The sequence below is a fragment of the Anopheles merus genome, chromosome 2L (genome assembly GCF_017562075.2).
Source record: "Anopheles merus strain MAF chromosome 2L, AmerM5.1, whole genome shotgun sequence".
NCBI classification, from domain to species: Eukaryota; Metazoa; Arthropoda; class Insecta; order Diptera; family Culicidae; genus Anopheles; species Anopheles merus.
In genome coordinates, this window is record NC_054083.1 from 21,409,851 (window position 1) to 21,426,055 (window position 16,205).

Sequence of the window (16,205 nt, forward strand, 5' to 3'; positions counted from 1 at the left end):
TCATACATTTTGTATGGGAGTTTGCATTTCAGGATGGTAAATTGATCCAGTATAAAAAAAAATAAGAATTTTCAAAATATTTTTTCATATTTGCGAGAAAAAAATCTCAATTTTTTAATCATTGAACTATAAAACTAAGCCGAACAATCAAATCAATCTAAATAATCCAGCGAAAATCAAATGACAGCACGTACAATAAAATCGTATCCAATGGAGCACTGCTGCGGCCCTAAGCGGTCGCGTGGAGCCCCGAGAAAAAAAAACTTGCCACCATTGAGAAAAAAAATGTGCATCTTAGTCCTTCTTTGGCTTAGAATTCCAATTTTCAAATCGACTTTTCAGCAAAATCTTCATTTGTGTAATCGCTGAACCAAATCTAATCGATATCCTAGATAAAGGATGCATATTCTCGTGAGATGGAACTTTCATTTTGCGCATTAGCACCTCCCCCCTCCTCCCCGCCCCCATCTCGCTTAAGACTTTTTTCGCTTTTATTTCTTTTAAGTTTCGAATTTTAACCTACCGAAAACTATCGATAAAATGTTGATGCGCCTACCGAAAACCGCCAAAATAATCTGGCCACACTGCTTATAGGTGCGGTGGGATTGTTTTCCGAGAAATAGCTTGTAGAACAGTCTAGGACTGTGCTACGAGCGTAGAACAGTGCACGTGTTTGTGAATAACCGCAAATCGTTTTTTTTTTAATAGATTACAGATAGAATTGCAGAATGTAAGTTCCAATGTTCCATTGAGATAAAAATGCACCTTTTTTGCACAATTGCTCAGAAAAATCTTTGGTTTAAGCAATCTTGTGGTACAGTCGTCAACTCGCACGACTTAATAGCATGCCCGTCATGGGTTCAAGCCTTATATGGACCGTATCCCCATTGCAAGCACTGACTATCAGGTTGCATGGTTACTGAATAACTCTCAAAATCCTATATGTATGCCGCCATGTCCACGTAGGACGTTACGCAAAGTAGTAGAAGGATCTTTGACTACATATTTGGACTGGACTAAGACAAATGTTTAAAAAAAAGAGTCTGATACGACTAACAGCAATACCGTAGTTCATTTTTATTTTTATTTTCTAAACCGAACTAGCCACTCAAATATAAAATCATTGAACGTGTATTAAAAACATAATCATTTTGTTCCCACCGCATGGCTACTGAACTGAGCTAATAGCGGCATCAAAACTGGGAAAAGTGGTTCCGCTTCACCTTTCATTTCGATGTGAACCCTGAAATCACCGCCCAGATAAAGCACCGGATTTGTAATTAATCATCAAAATTGTAATTTATAACCCAAATAAACTTGGACGCTTGATAACGCAAAAAAGCAGTCTTGCTTGAATCGGATTATCTGATGGTCAGGTTCAATTGCTTTATGTTAGATGAGTTTGTCAGCTTGAGGCCCAGACATGATGCAAGTCGCAACCAGAGCGCTTTTTTAATTGCAATTTCACTGGTACTTTTTAGAGCTAGAGCAATTAGAGCGATTGTACCAAACAATAAAAATACATCTGTATGCATGGAAAATATGCCTACGTCTTTCTTTGATACAACAACCGTTGTCGGTCAAGGTCTGCCAGTACACCACTCAAATCCATTGACTATCAGTGACTTATTGTTTTACCTCATAGAAGGGATAGTCAGTCCTATCGTATGGGGGGGGGGCAAGGTCCATACAGGGCTTGAACCCATGTCGGGCATGTTGTTAGGTCGTGCAAGTTGATGACAGTACCACAGGATCCGCCCAACGATTCACATACCGAGCGGAAAAATACACAGAAAAGACCCCACTCGAAGCATACATTAATGATCTATTTAACTACAGTTGCCAGAGGAAGCAAAACATACACCTGCACCAGGGGGTCCATTTTATTAAAACTTTCTAGTGCACCAAACACACGCACCTACACGTGGCTATTAAAAAAGCAATGTACGATCATTTAATTGAGCATCGATCTTGTAATAAGATGTTTTTACCGCGCGCCAGCGCCACTACCCGCAACGAATGGTGACGAACGTGCGTCATCGATACTGTGCGTCAACGACAGCAAAAAAAAACCAATCACTCTGGCACCCGGTATCCACAGACCACTGCTGCAGAGAGATAGCTTTCGCACGGGCTCGATCAACAGCAGGCCAAATGGGACCGAGCGCGTAAGATCTCCGGCTTAGTGCAATTGTTAATTAAAGTGACCGGCAAATAAGTGTACCTCTCATCCCGCTGCCCCCTCTAGATTGGCATCGTGACCTATCCGGGAACCGGGATTGATCCTGCATCAACCGCGCACGCCTTATCAACCATTCAAAGCACCGTTTTGGTGCTTTCCCATTGTGCACAGAAATCGGAACTGACTAATTGACTCTCACCCGTCGAGTGTATCCGTGTTGTATGTGCGTGTATGTGCATCATATGTTTGGATGAGTTTGCCAGCGATAAGGGCCAGCCTTCGCCCAAATATCCCCTCCCCGAAAACACAATGCGAGCGACCTCTGCTACCGTAGCGCGTGATGTTGATCAGCGTCGACTCCCGCACGGGGCTTATCGCGCTTTACGGGCCAGCCTTGTGGTTTCGACACTCGCCGTCCGTGCTGTACTTTGTACTGTGGGTCTGGACCGCTCGAATACGGCCAATATCTGCATCGAACCGGCCTGCACCCTGTGTGTGCGAGTGTGCGTTTACGTGCCAAAGAAAGAGAGAGAGAGAAAATAACTACGTTCGAAGGGGCTCGCCAAGCGCAATGCGACGGCTCATCGCTTCGGTCTATTCCTCGGCTAGCGTCTGCAGTACGGTAAAGTAGGATGCAGCACTTCGGATTATCTGTTCGAAATCGGTGATAAGCAGAGCAGTAAGGTGAGCGTACCCAGAACGGACTCCGCGGTGGAGGTGTGTCACCCGGAGCAGCACTTACGGTGGAAAACGTTTCCAGCGACATGGCGGAAAAGCTCCACGCGCGCATCTCGATCTGCCGCTGGCTGTACAGCAGCAGGACGTGCTGCGTGCTCTTGAACCGTTGCGCACAAAGCTCCCACTGTGCGTCATACACCGAGCGGGGCAGCTCGGTACCCTGGTCGGTGGGAATAAATCAAACAAACCGTGCAGTAGGTTGGGGAAGGTTGGAAGGCAGGTTTCAACAATTGGAGCATGCTGTTCCCATTCTGTCCAAACATTGACCTGATTTCCGAACCGATCGTGAGAAATGCCCTTACCTCGTTCTGGAGCCGCTGGCCGTACCAGCAGAACTGGAACAGCTGGTAGATAGCCGCTATCAGGTAGAGCACCATCAGCATCGTTTGCGAATCGCCCTCATCCTTCCGGGCAGCGTTTGCGAACGAATGGTGGTATAAAGCAATTCAACAGAACGAAAACAATAATCATCTCGCGCAAGGGGGGGGGCACTGATTCATCCCCTCACAGCATACTCACAGCGTGCATACTGGCGGCAAATGCAATGACACAGATAATCGAGGTGCTGGTAAACAGTTGCACCAGCAGCACCGGCGAAAAGATTTCATTTATCTTCTCAATCAGCCTGCCGAAAATCGGGTAGTAAAACAAATCGTAAGCGCGCCATCTAGCGATGGCTGATGGAAGCTACCACAACCACACAGCCTACTTAACTGTATCGTGCGGATGTGGTGCAGTATGCATTCCCGCTGAAAGAAGGCACGCTCCGCGTCCGTCAACCTGGGGTTCGCCGTTTCGTGCAGCAAATCTCTCAGCAGACGCATCAGCGAAGCGGCGTACAGTACCATCGCGACGTACAGACCGTCGAACGCCACCACCCCGGCCCAGGTGGTGTAGCCGGACAGTGATTCCGAGCAGAACAGTAGCTCAAACAGTGGGCTGCGTCGTTTAACAGGCTCCAGCAAGGGATAGTATGTGTTGTATACTGCAAAGAAAATAAGTTAAAAGCGGAAACCACCAACGAATCTTATCACGAAACACTCACCAAAGCTTCGGTTGAATGCATTGCCCTGGAACTGATTGTACAGATTGCTGCAGGCAGGTATGATGGAATAGTTTGACGCCACCAGCCCCACGACCAGCGTGTAGAAGCGCAGATTAAGCTGCACCTCCTTGCACTGGCGCGCCAGTAGCTTGTGGATGCGGTGGAAGATAGTTCCCCGGTCGGCTGCAAACAAAAACACACACACAAACGACACGTGAATCATTTTTCAATCCCCCCCCCCCCCCAATGGAGCACATCCGCACTACTTTTACTTTTGCGCAAAAATCTTATCTTCTTGATGAAGGTCGCATCTTGCAACGTTTGCCATAGCTGCACTATCTCGGCCTCGTACGCGTGGATGCGCATCACCTTAATGCCGGTGGTGGTGATGCTAACGAAGCTGCAAAGTCCCTATAATTGCGGAATGAGAAGAAATTTTGCAACAATCATGTTTTTTGGAATTTAAATCATTTTCCTTTTTCTCACCTGCACTACCAAACCAAGATTGCCCAGATTTCGGAAGAAAAACTCCGTCTGCAGGTAGGTGTTGAGCCAATGCATCAGCAGCATAAAGTAGTACAGCCTTCGGTACCAGTGGCTGCGCATCGAAACGTACTGGCCGGGCCAGATGCCCATCGTTGTGGCCAGTGCCCGTACCCAGTAGGTGCTGCGCTGCACGAGCTCGCCGTAATCGTCCTCCGGTTTGTAGTGTTCCGTCTCCATGGTTAAGCTGCTGTCTACTGCCCTAAGTCAATCGATGTGGGCTTAATTTATACGAAATGTTTTGACAATTTACTCCAATGAGGAGTTTCTTTGAAATTCTCTTTCAAGCGATCCCTGTGTCTCTGGGGACACTACTTAGGCCGTTAATACTTCATTACCTGCTCATTACCGGTACATTTCAAACTTGGTAAGATTCAATGGCGATTCGTGTGAATTGTGACACCTTTCGCTGTCAAATAGCTGCTCCAATTAAGAAGGATCATCCTTTTCAAAGAAGGGTCTTTTCTATTTTTGGTCATTTGCTATTTTTGAGCTTTTTTCCTAAATTGTTTTACGCTTCTTTGTGTGGTGGTGTCATCGTGAATGATTCACTCTTCCAAAGGCTAACGAATCCAACACTCTATCATACCCTAAATATTTCCATGATCTCGTCTCTTAAGCTAACAAACCGGCGTTGACGTCTTACCCTAGCCAATGCAATAATACAGCAACCACCCCATTTGCAGCTAAACCACCAACGACTCCTCACCTTCTCACATCAATCAGCATCATACACACCGGACACGCACAATCACCACCGGAGCAAACATTTGCACTACTAGTTCATTCACAAACGTAGCAGTTCCGGTTAAGCACTGTGCCCTCCCACACCAACTAGCATGCGGTACAGCCTCCCCCTACCCCGACACCAACAGGTGTATATTGTCAACAAGATGCATCGAAGCCTGCCCGAGTGGTGTGTGCCCACCTGGGCGGTTGGTTTTTGGGTGGAAAATTCATGGTTCGTGATTATAGCTTACCAAACCGACGGTCGAACGTTGCGATGACGTCTCCCCGGGCAAGGGTAATTGGTTGAAAGAGACACCCGCAGGCAAGGCGCGTGGCACTTGAACCAAATTAAAAATATCCGATGATCGTACACATTCCGTTTTGCGTCAATCCATCACACACAGAGACAGCACCGGGAGGGTTAAAGGGTGAGTAAGGTTTGCGAGCGAGCGGGCACACTTCCTTCACAACAATGTACGATGCATCATCAGTTCCGGGGGGGAGGATGGGTGGATTATTTTATTACCACTGGAAACAGTTAGAAACGAACTTAATTTCCTCCCTCTAGAGCCGCACTGGAAATTACTTACTCATCGCAGGAGAATCATTGGCTTTTCCCACCCATGGGAGCAAGGGTTTTGATCGGTGTCGGTGTCATTTATTTACACTTTACCAGTGATTTGAATGAGGCACCGGGTGTTACTTTCACACCTGGTGTGCTTCCCTTATTGTTCCCTTCCCTTATTGCTCAATTAGCAGCAATCAATCTCATTCGATGATTGCAAAGTCGTTAAGGAGAAGCAGAAGTGTGGCAAACGAAACACTATTACAGATTGCACAATACCAGTAAGAGATGCATTATTTTTGCATCTACAATTGTGCAAGTTTTGGCTTAAGCTTAAATATTTTTTTTTGAAGTTTTGAAATTTTAGTAATCAGCTATTTTACATTCATAATTGTACCTGAAAATGAGTTTAATTTTATATGTATTTATAAGGGAAGCAAATCTTAGCTTTGAATAATTATTTTTTGTACTTTTATTTTTAATTTTGTTATTGTTGTTTTTTAGTTGTTTTTTAGTTGTTTTACAGTTTTATTGATTGATTTTCATGGTGATTGATTTTTGACTATTGTGTTTTATTATTTTTGTTGTTCCGTTTTTTGTTTTATTATTTTATAGATTTTCTTATTGTCTTATTTGTTTGTATTCGTTATTTTACTCTTTTTATTGGCTATTGTATTATTGATTTTACTTCTTTTTGTTTTTGTATTGACTATAAGGTTTTTTTTTTTAATTTTAGCTATTTTAGCTTGAACCAGTGAAATTGAATACAGATGACAGTAAACGATGTGCATAAAAAAACTCTTTAAAACATCCTATACCCTCTATCTAACCTACATTCGCCTCACATAACCAGTGCGATCTTTCATTTCACAGATCTACCCGCTTCGATAGCGGAAACAATCCACCTGTCCTATCACTTCTCCACTGTCTATCATCTTACGTTTTAAAATGTCAACTCAGAGCTTGCCTCAAAATTGGCAAACGTTAAATACGTCTATTGCCAGGAATGCAACCGCCGATAAAGCACACACAAGCATAAGAGGAATCTTCCGTCACTACATTACCTCGCAAAACCGATAAGAAATCGAGATGTAATGCTTACACTTACGCTGGTAAATAACACCGAATGCTCGCGATAACATTGATCAAAGTCATTTGCGATCGCTTATGTCACTGTGACAGGTGTGTTTGTATGAAGAACAGCCAACAGTCCGGGAAACCTTTGCTCTCTTGGCCATCCGCCGAGCGCGGTTCGTATGCGTGCTCGAGATGGTTGTGCTGCACTGTTTGTTCACCTTCTACCTTGGACGTTGTCGGTTAATGCTTAATTTTGGAGCTCCAGAGCTCAATTAGTGGCAAGCGGTGGTTCGGCTGTTCGAGACTGTTCTTCGTGGTGGTCCTTCCGCATAACATGGGTGTCCTTGTGTCATGTGCGTTGTGTGTGTGTGTGCCTTCATTAATAATCAACTCCGTGCCAGATCAACACGCGTGTATCGTTTCGACCGTGGGCCATGGTGTCTTGCTGGGATGGGCGTCCCGTGACGTCCATAGTTCTTATCGTACATTCTGGTTCGTTCAATAGTGCTTCATTGACGAACGGGCGTCAATTGTCTAATTGGATCTCTCTTTGCTCGACTTATTGCGATTACCCTTACCACGCGTGTCTTCTGCTATCTGACCGACAGACGACACCGAAAATATTCCACCGCAAATCGGCGACACGTGGAACAGGGTTGACAAGTGGCCGAACCGTTCATTGATCCTTTTGACTGGACCGATGCAAATTGTCTCGCCTTGCGGCTTGGATGTAATCGGTAGGTGCGTGGTGCGAAAATTACCTTCCACAAACACACTTCATTATTGGTGGCTGGCGAAACAGGCGGTTAACGCAATTCGTTCCCGACCGGATTGGACTGTGGTTCCAATTAACAGACGTCATTGTAGGTGAGCGCAGGAATTTGAGTGAATGGGTGCCGTCTATGCCAGACAGAAGATTTTTTTCTTTCTTTTTTCAAAGAAGAATGAATACATGTTCCTATAATGCATTGAAATAAACCTACATCATTGAAACCATCAATGAATCCAACTTATCATTGTGAAAAGCGGTAAAAATATAGAGACTGAACTTTGTCTATAAATTTAACTATATTCAGAGATTAAAAGATAAATTGTCAAACAAAAATCACCCTTTTGAAGGACTATGAATGTTATAAAAATAAAGATATAATAAAAGATATGAAAACACAAAATCATTCAATAAGATGTAATTTATCATGCTGCAATATTATTAGAACAGTACTAAATAAATTCATAAGCAAAATGCAATAGAAATGTAATCAAGCGAAGAAATATAAGCGAAGGAATTTGACGAAGTCTTTCCGATGATTAAAATAGTAGTTAATCCCATGTTCAAAAATCTGAAAGATACCACATTTTGTTATAGTCATAATTTCAATCGTTGAAATTTAATCAATATAAATCTTGTGCTCATCATTTCTATACATATAAATGTACTAAAAATGTCTTATAATTTTAAAACATTAACTATGATTAAAATTTACACCATAAAATAAGTAAAATGAGACTGATTATTTTTATTTTGTTTTATAAATATCAAATCCTGTCCCTCTTTCGAAATATCAAATCGACTCTCATGCAAATTGTATCTATAAACGATACGACTTACTATAACATTCGTAGTACAGTTCCTAGAATTTTCTAGGAGGCGGGGCGCTGTAATGCTCCCACACCGATCAGATTTAGACAAGCGTTACTCATCGGGCACACGCCGTGCACACACTGCCGTCTAAGCGCGCTCAATCGATGGAGCCACCCCGAAAAAACATCCTGCTTTCCAGCTTTCCTATTGGCCAGGGCACGCACAGTCACACTTAAACACCGCGATTCACACGCCACTTCGGTCACTTCGAAGACGGGCTGCTTTCGGGCCCACACGAGTGCCTTCCTTATCGCGATGAGTCGGGTGCGACAGCGAAAAGGGGTTTTCGCACCGCCAGCAAATCGCAAACTGTGGCCACCCACAGCCCACCCAAACGCAAATCACACCACAAGCGCAGCACAAAGTGACTTCACGGTGGTGGTAGTGGTGGAGGTAATGGTAGTAAGGTGAGTTGCAACGACTCACGCCCGACCGGTGAGATGTGAACGAGAATCCCCGGTTGGAGCTGCGGCCGGTTTATAAAAGCGTTCCCGCGCGACACTATCAACTCAGTCGCTGTGCGAATCTTCAGCTGGTCTGACAGATTAATGGAGCTGCGTGTGCGAAGCAGTGTGTGTCTGTGTGCAAATGTGTTTAATCAGCGCAGGAGCAGCTTGTAGTGGTGAATAATTTTACTGCACCGTTCGAATTGGTGATACGAAATGGGCTGGAGTGTGAAGCCGAGAATGAATTGTTAAAGCAGAGCATAAATGTCATACTTTACCGTGCGTAAAGGTGATTTGCTATAAAAAAAAGTGTTCTAAAAAGTGTGCTATAAAACTGTGCTACATCTTAGTGTACGGAAGATAATTAAAGAAAAGGTGTATTATACAAAACCTTGTGCAATAGTGATACGAGTGAAAGAAGTAACCATCCTGCTGCACATCTGATCTTGCCCCCCCCAAGATCAGTATCCGTCGGCCGCTGAGTTAGTTCACAAAAATGCACTTCGGAATAGCGGATGCATCGTAAGTGTTACATGATGTGTGTGTTGTGTGTTCTTATTTTGTGAATCTCCATTTCCCTTACTAAGTGCGCTCGTGGCCTCTTCTCGTTCACAGTGTGTGGCTAGTGTTGATCGCGGTGCGACTACAGCTCTGCACCTGCTCCAAGTACACCTGTGCGATCGGTTCGGACGGGTTCTGCATCTTCCAGGGCGTACACATCGAAAGCTCGGAGCAGGCGGCAAATGTGCAGCTCGAACCACCGGCCGGCGCCGCCGCCGATGTGACGCGGGTCAAGTTCCGCGACTCCAGCATGGTCGCGCTACCGTCCAGCCTGTACGGGGCCTTTCGCCAGCTGCAGGAGCTGCGCGTCTGGTGGATGCATCTGCACAGTATTCATATCGATCCGCGCCTGCTGTCGCTCGATGCGGAGAAGAATCGCATCAGCAGCATCACGACCGAGCCCGGCACGGTGCCGCTGCTCCGCAAGCTCGAGCTCAACCAGAACCGGCTGCGCAACATCGACAACATCTCGGTGTTTGAGAACCTGGAGGTGCTCGAGCTAGCGCACAACGATCTCCGCACGCTCGATCTTTGTGTGTTCCAGCGCATGCCCAAGCTGCGGCTGCTCGATCTTTCCAGCAACAATCTGGCGCTGGTGCGCAGCTCGATCGGTGCCGAGAAGCTTGCCTCACTGACAGTATTATATCTGAACGATAACCGGCTGACCTACCTGGACCTAAGCATTCTACGATCGTTCCCTGCCCTCGAGAAGGTACATCTCGCGAACAACGCGCTCGTGTACGTCGATCACGACTCGCTGCCCACCATGCTGCCCCGGTTGCGTGTGTTCCATCTGCAAACGAACGATTGGCACTGCGAAGGGCTGGCCGAGCTGATCGGACAGCTGCGCAAAACGGGCGTCCAAGACTTCAAAACGTTCAGTGCATTCAGCTGCAAGGAGCGCATGGTGGAAGGTATCTGCTGCACCGAGAACAAACCATTCGCCCTGGTACGCAAATCGAACCAATACCTTGCCAGTTACACCTCCGAGCTGAACGGACACACGCGCCACCTGATGCGGGAGCTGCAGCATACCCGGCATGAGGTCGCACGGTTAATTGCGAACGACAACTACACTCAGGTGTCGCTGCAAAACATTGGCGACGAGGTGGAGGAACTTCGCAACCAGCTAACGGATGCACTGTCCTCGCCCGATCCCGTCACGGGCCGTCCGGTAAAACCACCAAGCGCAGCAGCCGGCAGTCGATCCGCCCCCAGCGGCTCAATCAATCCCGAGCGGCTGGTGGCGGAGGTGGCCAAACTAAGGCGCGACTTCCAGAAGATGGCCGGCGAAAACCAAACGCTCCGCCAGCAGGTGCGCCAGTACGAGAAGCTACGGCAGGAGCTGGAAGCGCTGCGCACCGACACGAACGAGACGAAGCTCGCCTTTCAGCTAATGAAGGAGGAGAACGCACTGCTCCGGCAGGATCTGAACCAGCTCGAGCAGAAACTGCAGCAGCTGTTTAGCCGTGGAACGGCCGTCTGATAGTCCGCGGGAATGATGTTTTTTGTTGCGCATGGGTTGAATCTGATCTGAGCGTACGCTTGATGCGTGCGCCGTTTATCTCTCACGTTATTCTCTCTCTCTACTTAGCGCACTTAGAGTGCGGTTCGCCGTCTCTGGCACACCAGCAGGTGTCTCACACTGACTTTCTCAGGGCTGGAAGCAAAAGCACCGTGGCTAGAGACGTGTTTGAATCGAAATCGAAATCGTAGCAATCCGTGACAGCTGTGACCGATAGAGCTGTAGTCACTCGTCTCGGGCTGTACTATGTATAACTGTACTACACTACTTACACTAACCGTAGGATGGGCGTAGACGCCTTTCCGAATCGTACCAAAGAGCACTAAACTAACTATCTTTAGTATAGCAACTAGCGAAACGATCTTCATGCTTTCGATGGCAAACCGTAGCAGCAGCAGCAGCAGCAACTAGAAAATCAAAACAAAAAGAAGACAGAGCAAAGAAAGTATATTATATTCGAAAGTGTTATACGAACGTTACTACTTACCTGTGAGATTGTGCTACCGTTAAATCTGTCTGTTCGTCATAATATATCTGTGTGTAGCGGCTACCTTCAAGCGGAATCGTACGTGGTAACGGAAAAGCTCCTCAGCCCCACACCCCAGTTCAGATTACACTGGGCATGTTTTGTTTTGTTCCGCCAGCGTACGTTCCGACGCGTGTCACTAAACAAGCAAACAATTACACTGCACTTTGCTAGCTAGAGCCGCTGCTAAACGTCATCAACCGTTGCGTCACTTGCGGTCTGTTGTGCGGCCCAACGTCCGTCGGCACGTGATTGCAGTATGACCCACACCGGGCTAAAGAAGAAATTGAGTTGCTGCTGTCCAAACAAGCGTTTAGGTCCTTCCTCATTTCCTCATTTGCGGTGAGCGCAAACTGTTCTACACGCTTCTTTCACACATCGACAGGTCGGTGTAGCTTTTAGAAAGATTTATTTATAACACTTTTAGGCAACGATTAGTTACTGCTTCTAGGAATGATAGTTAGTGATGATCATACATTACGTATATATTTGTAATAATTTTCCTCAAATCATGTTTCCTCCATCACAACATTGAACTGGGACCATAGGTTGGCCTTTTCTGTTACGATGTTTAGGATATTTCTCATTTAATATTTATTAAACACAAGCGCAAGCCATAAAACCCAGTCGACAGCTGGAACTTACTCTCGAATTCCTTCACACACGTAAAGAATCAAGTGATGGCTCGAAATAAGTGCAAGAATTGTGCTGTATTGCTTCATAAGATTACAAAGAAATGTAAAATCGCACACAAAACACTCGACACCCCTATCCCTCTATCGTGTAACCGTTCGTCGTGATGCCCAGGCGAGCACCCCTGTCTGACACCGCGCTGCCATTCGTAGTGTATTGTACTAGCGTTTAATTGAACAATAAAAAAACCAAGGTTGCAAACGTGAAATTGAAGAGTGTTATTTGCTGTTATACTAACCAGCACCTGCCATTTTGAATAGAAAGAAAGTGCTGCTTCTTCTCCATGCTACAGCTCATCACAGTAAGCGATGAAGTTTACCTTGAAGCTCCATTTGACATATCACAGCTATGGGGCATTTTGTCGCTCCCGTTAAAAGCGATGGTTTTAAATTTACGTGAAACCCTGCAAGGAATTGTAAGTAAATACAGAGAGTGACAATTTTTCACCTAAATACGTCAATACCCTTTTCTCAGTTAATCTGCTTTCTGGTCATCTGCAATGTGGTGGAAGCTTTTGTGATCCAAATTGTTCGAACTGTGTGTGATTTCGTGCACGGCGTGGTGAACGTATGTATGGTTGTGATCTACCTGTTCGTCTTCGGTGTGGTAGTGCTACTTAGCTGGTCGGTGGAGATATGCCGATTTCTGCTGCATTGATAAAGCAAGCACATGAAGCCGACGAACGGTGTTTCGGTTTAGGAAATTAAATTGTAGAATAAAATTGTTTTAAAAGGCCTTTTAATTCCATAATACGGTTTACGAAAGTTTTTGGATGTGATAAGTGTTAACGAATCCTATATTTTATTAAGTTAAAACCCTTTTTTTAAGTTTTGAACTTAAAAATGCCCATTATTAATTCAATTATTTACTCAATAACGTACAAACTACCATGCGCCTCCATTTCGCATATCCTTAACTTTTCCTTACGTTCTCCAGCGACCATTTTCCATTGTATTAGCACTTCGCAAACCAGCAAAATGAATTAAAACGCAGTTACAGCGACCACTTCCACACCGACTCACAACGACCAACAGCAAAAAAGGGCCGCTACGATGACGCGGCGCGTGTATCAGTCGCGTACTTCACGTATCAGCCGCATCGACGAGCCATCCGCGCATCGGGTGGGGGCTAAAGTTCGTGCGATACGCCTGCCAATCGGCCACCTCGAGGCGCCAGTGCGAGTCCTCGCGTGGATCACATGCGCAGCCCTCCTACGAGCGTTCGCGGTGCGTGCACAGTTGCGCTTGCTTCCCATTGCGCTTGCCTGCCCTTTTTTGCCCATATAAACTATGCCCAGTGTATAGGTGATAATGAACGTTCGGATGATGAGATGAGTGCAAAAAAAAGTAACAAAACGATTAATATGCTTTCGAATTTACCTCCCAGCCAATCGCAAGTGCCGCTTCACAAAGGCTGCGCTGCGTGCCTTTTTGCCGCAAGATGCTGCGAGCGATTGGACTGCAGTGATAAGAGCAGCTGAGATGAGGGATAGCTTAGCAGGATGGGCCAAAGGCAACGGGTCGAGTGTTTGTAAACGTCAAGCCTTTTTGCTTTCTCCGTTTCACCCCGCACACCGTCGGGTCAGTGCATCGCGCTGTTTGTTTACCTATGGCAGCGTCATCGTTACGAGCGCACCCGGGAACGGACGCGGCCTGGTCCGACCGGGACGTACTCTGCCTACGTAGCCCGACAATTAGCTGAAACCGATGTAATCGGCATGTAATTGCGGTGAATTATTAAATCATCCTTGTAGCATCCGTAGGCACACGGTACAGCTCTTATCAGCTGCCAGCATCGTGGCAGCGTGGTTCGTTGGGGGAAAGTATCAAACGGCTCACAAGCGGAAAGGCCTACCTGCTGCTTATACGGCCCCTAAATCGACTACACTGGGGGAAGGTAAACAGAAGATTGTGCAGCTTCTGTGCAATGGGGGATCGTTGCACGTACAGGAATTAAGCGATCGTAGACTAAATTGTGGCGAAGAAAGTTGCATCAGATTGTTATGTTAGGTTGGTCAACTTTGCAAAAAGGCAGGCGAACGCGCGTGCTTAATAGGGTAGGACAGGGTGTGATAGTGGCCTTTGGAAAGACATGTACTAAAACTAATAGTAATCTTAATTTTGATTCATTTTATGCAATCATAGTAAAAAATAAATTTCAAAACATACATTATTACAAGAATGAAAGAGTCTTTATTGAAAAAATGAATGAGTTTTTCAATATGACACTTTGTAAGATTTCAGTTCGTAAAATTGTGTATAACGGATAAGTGCGCCATATGCTGCTAAACTGTTAGTACATATTTACATATTAGTACACAAGTAAACTTCACTCACTGTTTTCGGAGGTTTATTTTTATTTTTTACGAATATTTAAAATATTCCAAGTATGGCAAATTTATTATTACGAATTAAAAAAATAACTTAAAATTTATACTAATTACATATCCTAATAGGAATACATATAAGTTCATATCATTTTAAATTGAATTATGAAATATTTTTCATACAAACATTGCTAATTAATTAATGGTTTAAAGGCCGGGGGACATTTTCCATACTCGCTAGTGTAATTTCGATTTTCGCCAGCGCATCTGGCGTCGGCTGACCGGAGCTTTTTTGGTCATCGAGGGAAAGGTCGTGCCAGATTCCAAATTTAAGTTTTTCATCGTTTTTTAATGCGAAAATGGCTTAAATACTTCCGCAACATATTTATCTATCAATTAAACAGCTTTTTCAGTCCAATATAAGTAATGAACATGGAAAAATAACATAATTTCTGAAGCGGCTACAAATTGTTTGGAAAAATGCTTCAGTCAGCCCCCGCCAGATGCGCTAGTGAAAATCGAAATTTCACTAGCGATTACGGACAATGTACCCAGGCCTTAAAATATTTTCCATTGTTTTACATTGCTATTTTTTTTATCTCTGATATGTATTTTTCTTTTTCTTTTTAAAAATCTTGCTTCTTTAGCAGCTATTTGTGCATCGGTCAATGTTTCCATTCCATCATGATTGAACAAGCCAAGGCAAGATTATGCTCCTGTTTTATTTATAAGTTTATAAGTTTATAAGTTTTATCAATTTTATTGAAAAATAAATATACGACCTTGCGAGTTCCCTTTCGTCAGTTATTAGGAATTTTCGCTGTGACATGTTTTTAAGATCTAACTTCGATTTTCAGCTTCTCTTGATCTTCCTTTTTTCAGTCACTCTAGGTCGTCAGCCATTAGAACCCAGGCGTTCTTTCGATGCTCTGATTGTTGTCTAATAGTGCCCAAATGCTGTAGATACCGGAACGGACTTCCGATGTCCACAAACATACACGCTTCTAAAAAAAGTTCCTTTTTTTGGCCATCACTGTTAGAGTTGGACTGACAGGGGTGTTAAATTTTGACTGCTGATTCGTAAGATACTATTATTGAAAGTTCAATGAACGTTTTGTTAGTGCGGTTGAAGATAAACCCACAAAAAATTGGACAATTTTTGTCCATTCCCATGCGATATGTTACAGCGTGGTTTTATCTTTGCATGTGCTGCATTTATCTGGTATGTGTCCAAATGGGTTTTTATATCTGTTTCAGCCGGGTGCGCCAAAGTTTGAACTATTTGATCGGTGAAATGTGATATTATGTGATAATGGTTCTATGTTTATAAAATGTTGTATAGTAGACATGCTAAACTCCATCGTCCAGAACAGAAGGTATTTCGAAGAAGCAATGTCTACACTGTACAGAGGGTGGAGTAGAACTTCCCATTTCCCATTCAAAGTGTCTTTACAATTGCTTATTGGTTAGTGTTAGCTTAGCATCAGTTGTTCTTTACTTTTCATCTATCGAACAGTCTATTGGCAATATTGTTATTATTTCAGAATTATTGACAATGCATAATTCCCGAAAATATCCGTTTCTGTTTAAAAAATCATAGCACAACA

The 16,205-nt window shown here is 44.5% G+C and overlaps 2 protein-coding genes across 2 annotated transcripts; one reads left to right on the forward strand and one right to left on the reverse strand.

Annotated features, from left to right (window-relative positions):
- Nucleotides 1-1,717: 1,717 nt before the first annotated feature.
- Nucleotides 1,718-6,737, reverse strand: LOC121592284 (odorant receptor 63a-like). The gene is made up of 9 exons (XM_041913682.1): nt 6,682-6,737; nt 5,489-5,574; nt 4,452-4,705; nt 4,238-4,376; nt 3,966-4,148; nt 3,635-3,905; nt 3,440-3,545; nt 3,060-3,324; nt 1,718-2,919 (listed from the first exon to the last, which is right to left on the reverse strand). The coding sequence occupies exons 1-9, from the start codon at nt 6,735-6,737 to the stop codon at nt 2,777-2,779; spliced, it is 1,503 nt and encodes a 500-aa protein (XP_041769616.1). The 3' UTR covers nt 1,718-2,776.
- A 1,837-nt stretch (nt 6,738-8,574) lies between these two features.
- LOC121593840 lies at nt 8,575-12,474 on the forward strand. Its single transcript, XM_041916554.1, has 2 exons — nt 8,575-9,489; nt 9,583-12,474. Exons 1-2 carry the CDS (start codon nt 9,464-9,466, stop codon nt 11,012-11,014), a joined length of 1,458 nt encoding a protein of 485 aa, XP_041772488.1. The 5' UTR covers nt 8,575-9,463; the 3' UTR covers nt 11,015-12,474.
- The last annotated feature ends 3,731 nt before the right edge of the window (nt 12,475-16,205 follow it).

What these genes read in the sequence shown, in the direction of transcription:
- LOC121592284 (XM_041913682.1), bottom strand. Translation starts at nt 6,737, where the DNA reads ATGATAGACAGTGGAGAAGTGATAGGACAGGTGGATTGTTTCCGCTAT. An exon ending in TGCATTCAACCGAAGCTTTG is followed by an intron (nt 3,906 to 3,965) that starts GTGAGTGTTTCG and finishes TTTTCTTTGCAG; the next exon opens with TATACAACACATACTATCCC. An exon ending in CACCACATCCGCACGATACA is followed by an intron (nt 3,546 to 3,634) that starts GTTAAGTAGGCT and finishes GATTTTCGGCAG; the next exon opens with GCTGATTGAGAAGATAAATG.
- LOC121593840 (XM_041916554.1), top strand. Translation starts at nt 9,464, where the DNA reads ATGCACTTCGGAATAGCGGATGCATC. An exon ending in TTCGGAATAGCGGATGCATC is followed by an intron (nt 9,490 to 9,582) that starts GTAAGTGTTACA and finishes TCTCGTTCACAG; the next exon opens with TGTGTGGCTAGTGTTGATCG.